The sequence below is a fragment of the Trichechus manatus genome, unplaced genomic scaffold, assembly GCF_000243295.1.
Source record: "Trichechus manatus latirostris isolate Lorelei unplaced genomic scaffold, TriManLat1.0 scaffold00151, whole genome shotgun sequence".
NCBI lineage: Eukaryota > Metazoa > Chordata > Mammalia > Sirenia > Trichechidae > Trichechus > Trichechus manatus.
Genome location: NW_004444087.1, coordinates 5,547,654 through 5,556,660, shown reverse-complemented (window position 1 = coordinate 5,556,660; position 9,007 = coordinate 5,547,654). Strand labels below are relative to the sequence as shown.

Genomic DNA, 9,007 nt, shown 5'->3' with positions numbered 1-9,007 from the left:
CCCTGACCAGGCATGCTTCCTTCGGGAGGTTATACCCTGCACCTGCCACAGGGCTTGGTTAGCAGAGCAAGGGCTGGAAGTCGGCCCCTAACTCCCCACCTGCCCAATTGTTCTTTGACAATTGGAGACTCCAGCATCCTGGGGCACTGAGCTGCCAGGGATAGTTTTTCAGTGATCAGGAGGACAACTCCACCCCCAGAGGTTTTCCAGAAGCCACAGGGGCAGGTGATAGCCCTACCGCCCCTGCCCCCACCCCCCTCCATTGCCTACTGTATGGTCTGGGGATTCCTGCATCGGAGACAGCCCCTCCTCTCCTCTCCTCCCTAGCCTCAAAGTCTGGGATGCTCCTGAGCAGCCCTCTTTGCACTTTGTCTGAGGCCTTGGCCACACTAGCCCTGCCCTTGGCAGGCCTTTGTTGACTGCGGCTGAGCTAGCCCCTCCCTCTCTGGCTCAGCATCAGAGAAAGCTCCAGAGTCTTCAGGCAGCTGCCTGAGCTCCCTGGAGAAGCCTGACAGCTGACGATTGCACTAGCCACGGGGCCTGCCAGGAGCTGAAAATGTAGGCAGCCGTAATTAGAGTGCATGGGGGTGGCAGACACGGGGTCTTTCTGGAAGCTTCTATACACTGCCCGTCTGGGGCAAAACCCCATCTCTGGCCTGCCCCACCTCCTAGGCCTCTGGCTTCTAGATTGTCCAGGGGTCATCCTTCCCCCAGCACCGCTGAAGGGGACTAGGAGGGGCCAGGTGCGAGGGCTGGGGATCCATCTTCCAGCACCTTCCACCCCCCTTTCCCCCTCCTCCATGGAGCAGGAAAAAGGGGAGTCTGGGAACCTTGGATGGCTTTGACTCTGTGACCTTGGCCAGGGGCCAGCTGCTGTGACTCATTTTCTTCATCTGCACAATGAGACCATTGGACTAGATGTTCTGCAAGACTCCTTTTAGGGCCAGGAATCACAGGTTTCTCCTCCAGGATCCTCCCTACCCTAGGCCCCTGCCTACCTGCCCTGCAGTCTAATGCTGCAGGAGGGTGGTGTACATGGTAACTGGAGGCAGAGATTGAGGGGTGAGGGGAGGAGGTGAGACACTCACCAGGCCTGAGAAGTGGACGTCCCCTCCCAGTGGACCAGCTGAGCCTCGGCTAGGCGTAACTTGGGGCTGCTGTCCCTTTAAACCAAAGTAAGGTAAGAAAAAGGGGAGGGGGCGCAGGAGTTCCCCCTAAACCAGAAGGAGAAAGGGATTCCTGTGCTGAGGTGGATTTGGGCTTCCAGCATAAGGGAGAGAGGCCCTAGAAAGTGAGCAGGTGGCTGTGGAGATGAGGGCCCTGAGACAGGGTGCCCCCATGCCTTGGGTTCCCTGAGAGCCCTTCACAGGTGGAGGGGGTCTGGTGAGAGGGTCGGTTTGCTAAATACTCCCTCAGCTGAGAGAGAGGTGGACAGGAGGCCAGGGGACTTCCAGGAGCATCTCTGAGAGGGAAGGGATGGGGTACTGGCTCAGAGCTGGGCCATCCAAATTGGGCATATGCACTTGCGCCTTGTTGTCCTGGGTCTGGGGTGGCAGGAAAACGATTAGACATGATTAGAAGAAATGGAAAAATACTTACAGGGAAACAGGAAATAGGAAAGCCTGTCCAGCCTTCCAGCTGCTGTGTGAGTAGGAAGGGGGATGGTGGGGGGGGGGTCCCCACAGACCCCCATCTGGGGAGACAGAGCAGGAGAGGGCCTACTACACCCCAAAACCAGACAGCGTGTTCCAGGCTCAGGACGTAGCCCAGGGAAGGTGCCCCAGCCCTCCCCACCTCCACCCTGTCTCTCCCTTCCCTGTCCCCCTCCCCCTTCCACTGGAGGCAAGAAGGGAGTTTCCTGTTTTCCTGCCTGCCTTCCTGGCAGTATTTTTCCTTTTCCCAAGGGAAGGAGCAGAGTTCAGGCTGAGCCCCTGGTCTGTGGGAGGGACAGGAGTCTTGCACCCTTCTGGTTCCTGGCTTGGGGAAGGGTGCCTCTCCCCCAGATAGCTGGGGAGGGTGCTAAGGACAAGGAGTTCAGCTTTCCATGCTGGGGTGGACACCCGACCCCCTTCTTTCCTCAGTCCAGGCCTGTTTGTGCCCCTCCTGGCAAGCTACCAATGGCATCTTTTCCCTCTCTGTCTCCCTCTAGTGTCGTCCTGCTGCCATTACGTCCCAGCCCTGCTCCCAGGATTCTGGAACTGCTCAGTCTCTGGCTCCCTCCTTCTCTCACTTACTTATTCAACAGACATTTCGAGGGCCCCTATTTTGGGGATGTAGAGACCGAGAAGACATGCCAGGTCTCTAGAGCTCACAGTTTTGAGGGGAGGTAGGCATTCCAATAAATACATAACTGGAACAAGAACTTGGAACCCTAAAAACAGGAGCAGACCCAGAGCCGCAGAAATTCTGAGGAGGGAGTGGCCACTCCAGTGGGGGTCAGGAGGTCTCCCTGGAGGAGGAGGCAGCTGAGCTGGGCCTTGAACGATGAGCTGCCTGAACCTGTGTAGGTGGACAGGGCACGAGTCGGGCGGTGGGGCCCAGAGCAAAGGGTCAGCTGGACTGAATGCTTTGGGAGTCAAGGGCAGTGATGGGAGATGAGGTTGGAGGACCTGCAGGAGTAGAGGATGTTAAATTTCAAGTGGAGCCATTTGGAAGGCCTCCGAGCTGGTGGACATGGTCACAGGATGCAGGATCCAGAGGGCAGGGAGTTCTGTTTCGTCAATTCGGTACTGGGTCCTCAGAGCCTGTGCCTGGCACATAGTGGGTGCTCAATAAATATTTGTGGAATGAGTGAATAAATGGTCAGATTTGCATTTTAGAAACAGCGGGATGGACTGGCGAGAGCAAGACCGAGGCAGACAGGCCAGTGAGGAGGCAGGTGTTGCAGGGATCCTGGTGAGGGGTGTGAGGCTTGTTGGGACAAAAGCCAAGCTGGGGGAGGAGGGGAAGTTGCACTGCCTGGGCTGCCTGGCTGTGGGGTGCAGAAAGGGAAGGAGTCAGTCTGGGCAGTGGGGGGATGGGGGAAGGAGAAGGCATGGCACCAGCGCTTCTAGGTCCAGGACTGGCTCCATGTGGGGCAAGCTGAATTTTTATGACAACTTTTGGGTGTGTTTAATGTCCCACCCCCAGGAGGTGGCATCTCCAGAGCAGAGCAAGCCTACTTTTCCTATCACCCCAACCCCTTCCTGAGGCCCAGTTTTGCTGAACTTGAATAAAGCGCTACAGAGATCACCAGGGCTTCTTTGAACAGCTTCCTCAGATCAGAAACAGAGCCAGTCGCCAAAGGCCACCTCATGTACCCCTTCCAGTTTGAGGGAAGAGAAACTGGAGAGGGGGTGCTGTGCTAACACAGCCCCAGGCTTCAGGAACACAGCTCCCTGCTCTCGCTGGACGGGACCAAGGACATCTCCTGTGTCATGGCTTATGCAGAGACCGGAGCCGTGGCCACATCAGCCCCACCTTCAGCAGAGGTGGGCCCGGGCTCCTAACTTGTAGGTCCCTCAAGGTCTTTAGAATGTTTGTGAGATCTGAAATCATGTGCCAAATTGTGGGTGCATGGGCATCCTCCTGAGAAAAGGGCTCTCAGCCTTCACCAGATCTTTAAAGGGTACTTGACTCAAAGCAATCCACCACTCCAAACCATCTTCCCAGTCCCCAGACTGGCTGGTGCCTAGCCAGGGCTGGGCACGTAGTGTTTATCTTAAATGGCTATTTACTGAATACTCATTCTATGTAATCACTGTGCTAAGTGTTGTCAAGATACTATTGCATTTATATGTCATGTGGGGGACACACGATGGGAAGCATAGGGCCAAGATTCACCCAAGTGCTGGGTTCTAACCACTTTGAAGACTCCACATCTCATGAGATCCTCTGCACCATCCCTCATACCTTGCTGAAGCTAGGCTGGGTGTATGGCAGTCAGGCAGGTGTGGGGTGTTCAGAGCCCACAGGGCCTCCAGGCTGAGAGAGGTCTTCTTGGGTCCCTATATTCTTCCCCACCCGCGCTGCAGGAAGCCTTTACAGATTCATGCTTGGAAGCAGGGGGATGGTTCCTTGGAGCCAGCCCTTCTCTCTGAGGTCCTAGGGAGTCTGAGCCCTTCTTATTTCTCAGAAGAAAGGACCCCAGGCTGCCCTCCCCACACTCCCCAGGCCCGTCCCCTCCAAATCCACAGAGGCCTGCTCCCACCACCTGCCATCCGGGCACCGAGTGTTTTATTAGAGTCCCATTTTTATCCGCACCGCAGAGAAAGAGGAAGAGGGAAATAGAACAGAACCCGGAAGAGACCCCAGCCCCTCCCCCCACTGGAGCCCAGGGCATCTGCCCCACTGGGCCAAGGAAGACTTTGTGAGATCCCTGAGGGCCCCAGGAGGAGGGGGCAGCGGGCAGAAGAAGAGGACTGGGGGCCACTGCTTCCCAGTCGATGCCCCAGGTGGAGGCCCTCGGTCCAGATCTGACCCTTTCTTGGAGGGGGCTGTACCACCCCTTCTCTGGGGAGCCTTGGCTGACCACCTCCCCACCAGACTCAGGAGGAGGTGCTCCCTTGCACAGACCCTGAGGTGCCCGTTATCCTTGCCTGTGACTTTGTGTGGCCATCTGGCCTGTGTCCTAGACATCCTGCCCTCCTCTCGGGCAGAGTGGAGGCATGCTGGCCTGCCTCCCTTCCCTCCCACCTCCCCTTGGCCTGCTAGGCCATTCCTTGTGGGTTCCTCCTCCATCTGCCTCTTCCCTCTTCCACCTCCTGACCTGAACTCCTTTGGACCTCAAGGTCAGGTGCAGCTGTGGTCTATATCTCCCACCCCTTGTCATGCAGAGGGCCTGGCTAGTGTAGCCTTGGTCCAGGGCATAGGGTAAGAGCTGGAGGGAGAGTCTGGCCTAGGGAGGTGGGACCAGACTGAGCACTTGGTCCCTCATGCTGGATCTTGGGGTCCTACCCAGTCTGGGCACTCCCTAGCTGGGGGTGGGGGCAGCAGCTGGGGAGGCTGCAGGGCCAGCCTCCAGCCCCCAGCCTGGCAGGGGCCCCCTGCAGCTGGCTCTAGATGAAGCAGCTCCTCAGCCTGGATGGTGGTGCACCAAGGGGCAGGCCATTCCTCCTTCTGCACTACCTCCTGGTCTGCCCAGTGACGGAGAAGAGCAGAGGGCCCCATGGGGTGTGAGAGGAAGCTCCAAAGCTGTGCCTCCAGAGGTGGTCCTCAGTACACTAAGCTGAGGGGAAATGACACAGCAGACCTTGGATGCTTTGCCATTCACTGCTGCTACACCCAGCCTGGTGAGCTGGCATCAAGCAGGAAGAGGGGCAGGGTGATCCCTGTGTTCGAAACGGCTCTTTGTTCCCTGGCCCGGTGGGTGGGCAGGAGGTGGGAGTCGGCACCCTCTAGAAGCAGCAGAACCCAGCTCATTCATGTCTGCGGGGCGTCCACCCTCAAGGCCTTCCTTGGTCCCATCTGTAGGCGTGCTGGGCCCGGGCCCTCTTTGTAGTAGTGGGGGGTGTAGCCCCTTCAAGGTCTTGGGGCCTGGCCCCTCACCTCTCCCTGGGCCAGGGGGCACCAAGCTGGGTCTGTCTGGGCTCAGAAGCCCCCACTCTCTGAGCTGCTTCGGCTGTGATAGCTGGGACTGGGGGTCCGGGAGGGGCTGCGTGTGTGGCTGCGGGTCCCGCGGCTCCGGCTGCTGTAGCTTCCATGGCTGTGGCTCCGGCTTGAGTAGTCGCTGCTCAAGCAGCTGGAGGAGGAGGAGGGGCTTGGCCGGTAGTAGGGGATAGGACGCTTGCGGGCACTGCCAAGAAGAAAAAGCAGATTTACAGGGCATTCAGGGCCCCAAGCTCTGCCCATCCTGAGGCCACACAGGCCCGGAGCCCCATTCCGACAGTGGCCAGGGCTCCCCTGCCTCAGTTTCCCCTGAAGCCTGGACTTAGAGAGCTCCTCAACAGGATGCAACAGTCGGTGGCCACTTGCCAAATCTGTGCTGATCATTATAAGTTTTTCCTCACCTGTCTGCAGGGAAAGGGGACCAAGTCTGTGCCTGGCACAGAGTGCTCAGTAAATACTTGTTGAATGAATGAAACCATCAAACACGGACAACTCAAATCAACCAAGCTAAGCAGTGGTTTCTTTGCACGGAAGTGTGACTACGGCCCAGCCTTGCTTGTGGCTATTGGGAAAGTTTCTCTGTTTCCCATGGAATTAAGACTTTTGGATTTCCGGGTCACTTGAAGGGAACAAGGAGGAGACACCTGGCCTCTGCCACCCAAGTCCAAGGCCCAGCCCAGCCCCGCTGACCCTCACTCCGCACTTGCTACCTCCCCCGGCCCAGAGTTAGTTTGAAGCCAGGAGGCTGCGACCAGAGAAAAGAAAAGACAGTGGTTAGGGGGCAGCCATGCCCCATCGCACGGAGTTAATTCTGAGGAAGAAAAGATACAAAGGTTAGTGGGAGGAGGAGGCAGCCTGGGAGAGGCTGAGGTGGCTGCCAGGTGGATGGTGTGGGGGTCTGGCCATCTTAGGACCTCCAAGCTAGGGGTAAGGGGTGTGACCTGCCTGGGGGCAGGGGAGGGAAGGCAATATCCTCTCCTCCTTTGGTGATCTCTGTTACCAAGGACTAAGGATGACTTTGATAGCATGTTAGAGCTGAAAAGATGCTCAGGGACCCTTGCTTATTGTACAGGTGTGACAACTGAGGTCCAGAGAGGCACACCTCTCAACGCTGCCCAGCAAGGCTGTGGCAGAGCTGGGCTCCAAATTGCTGCCTGTGGCCCTCTATCCCTAGCCAGGGGTCTAGGGCTTCAGATCATAAACTCACCTGGAGACCCAGGCCCAGACCCCTCCAGTCCTGGCAGAGAAGCTCTGATCACAGCTTCTGCCACACCAGCCACACCCTGAGCACAGCCCCAATCAACTGTGTGGGGAAAGTGAGAGGGACGGTTTCTCTGATATCTGCCCCAGAGACCAGACGGCTGTACCCCCTCCTCCAGAGTTCCCCAGGGGGCTGGGAGGAGAACTGTGAGGTTAGTGAGAAAAGGAGAGGCAGGCAGACAGACAGCTGAACAGAGCCAGGTCAGCTCACATGGGCATCTCCCGGAGGCCTGTGGAGAGGGGGTCCACCTGGCCCCCAGGCTGGCCACAGGCCACTCAGCAGGCTGGACCTTGAGATGAAGGAGAAAAGGAGACATCATTGCTGGGAGCTGAAAGTGATGAGGGAAGGAGGGGCTCGGGAAGGGATGGCTGGACTCTTCCAAAGCTGAACTTATGTCTGCGGATGCCCATCCAGAGCCAAACCCAAGAACGGAGCCCTTTCCCCCGCCCGGAGCCTTCAGGCCCTCACTGGGGACTCTTCCCTTCGTGAGGGCTCCTCCCTTCCGTCTCTCTGAGCCCCCTCCCCTTCACTTAGCCCACTCCCACTTCAGAGTCCTCTTACCTCTCCGTGGACACCTCGAGTTCTGAGCGCCTCCGCAATCAGCCCTCAAGCCATACTTGGCTCTCCTCCCTTCCCTGAACCCCACTTCATCTCCTTTATCCCCCACCCCACCCCGCCTCCATTCACCGAAGCTCCCTCCCTTCCTACGCCAGGTTCAGTTGGTCCTCTGAGGATGTCCTGGAGGCCCGCCGAAACACTTCCCCCCACCCCCAGGTCCCTTGGTCACTGACCCAGGTCACCTCCTTGGCCCCGCGGACCCCACCTGGGCGCCCCGTACCTGGTGATGCGCCGCGGCTCCATGAAGCTGGGCGAGTCCCGGCGCCGCTTGCGGATGGGCGAGTAGCTGCGGGAGCGGCGCCGCGCGCGAGCGGCCTCGGCCTCCGCGTGCCTCGCGCGGCCCTCGGCGTCCTTGTCCCTGCGGGCCGGCAGAGGTGAGCGCGCGCCGGGCCCGAGAGCCCCCCGCCCGCTCTCCCGGGCCTCGGCGGGGGCGGGGTCCCGCGGGAACACTTACCGGCCCAAGGCCTTCTTGGGCGACGGCGTGCGGCTGGGGCTGCGGGCCCGCTTCTCCGCGGAGCGCGAGCGGGACTTGGAGGGCGAGCGGCTGGAGCTCCACGAGCGGGGGTGGGCGTTGGGGCTGCGCGACGAGCTCTTCCCCTCGGGGCCGCCGTGCCGGCCGTGCGCGCCCGGGGACGGAGAGGGGCTCGTGGGCAGGGCGCGCGCCGGCCGCTCCTTTGCCCTGGAGGGAGGCGCTCGGTGAGGGCGCGGGGCGCAGAGCGGCAGGGAGGCCCCGCCGAGGGGTGCTGAGAAGGGCGTACGTTGAGGAGGGGGAAGAGGGGTGAGAAAGGGCTCAGGGAGTCGGGGATTCAATGAAGGGAGGGCTTCTATGGGGCAGGAACCCTGAGGGGGGAGAGAGATCAGCGAGGGGGGCTTTGTGAGGAGGAGACTTCGTGGGGTGGGAGGAGAGGGATCAGTGAGGGGAAGGGAAGGGTTCTGTGGGGGAAGGAGGGTACTAAGTGGAGGGAGGAAGGATCAGTGAAGAGGCGAGGGGGCTGGGTGGGGAGACTTGGGATCAGTGGCAGGATAGGAATTCAGTGAGGGGAGGGGGTTGTGGGAGAGAGATCGGTGAGGGGAGGAGGCTTGGTGGGGGCACAAGGGTCAGAGGAGAGTTGCTCTGTGGGGGCAGACGGGTGGGGGTTTCGTGGGGGCAAAGAGGTCAGGGGGAGGAGCTCTGGGGGGGCAGAGGGGTCAGGGAGGGCTGTGGGGGCAGAGGAGTCAGGGAGGGGAGGGGTTCGATGGGGGCAGAGGGGTCAGGGAGGGAGGGATCGGTGGGGCAGAAAGATCAGGGAGGGGAGGGGCTCTGGGGTCTGAGAAGTCAAGGACGTGAGGGGCTCAGTGGGGGCAGAGGGGTCAGGGAGGAGAGGGGCTCTGTAGGGGCAGAAGGGTCAGGGGGGCTCTGTGGGGGCTGCAGGCCGGCTCGCCGGTCTGAGCGCGCTCACCGTTTCCCGCGTCCGCCGTGGCCTCGCTCCGAGCTAGGTTCGGGCCCGGGGCCCGAGGCGCCGCCGCCACCACCGCCCGAGTCGCTGCTGGAGCGGGCCCTGC

At 60.1% G+C, this 9,007-nt stretch overlaps 1 protein-coding gene across 1 annotated transcript in view; it reads right to left on the bottom strand.

Annotated features, from left to right (window-relative positions):
* Nucleotides 1–5,568: 5,568 nt before the first annotated feature.
* Nucleotides 5,569–9,007, bottom strand: part of SRRM3 (serine/arginine repetitive matrix 3) — a 56,881-nt gene continuing 53,442 nt past the window's right edge. Inside the window, exons 12-15 of the mRNA XM_023740271.1 lie at nucleotides 8,905–9,007; nucleotides 7,920–8,144; nucleotides 7,686–7,823; nucleotides 5,569–5,773 (exon numbers count right to left, since the gene is read on the bottom strand). The exon at nucleotides 8,905–9,007 is cut by the window's right edge and continues 277 nt beyond it. Of these exons, the coding sequence (XP_023596039.1) occupies nucleotides 5,569–5,773; nucleotides 7,686–7,823; nucleotides 7,920–8,144; nucleotides 8,905–9,007 (671 nt within the window). The remainder of the gene's footprint in view (nucleotides 5,774–7,685; nucleotides 7,824–7,919; nucleotides 8,145–8,904) is intronic.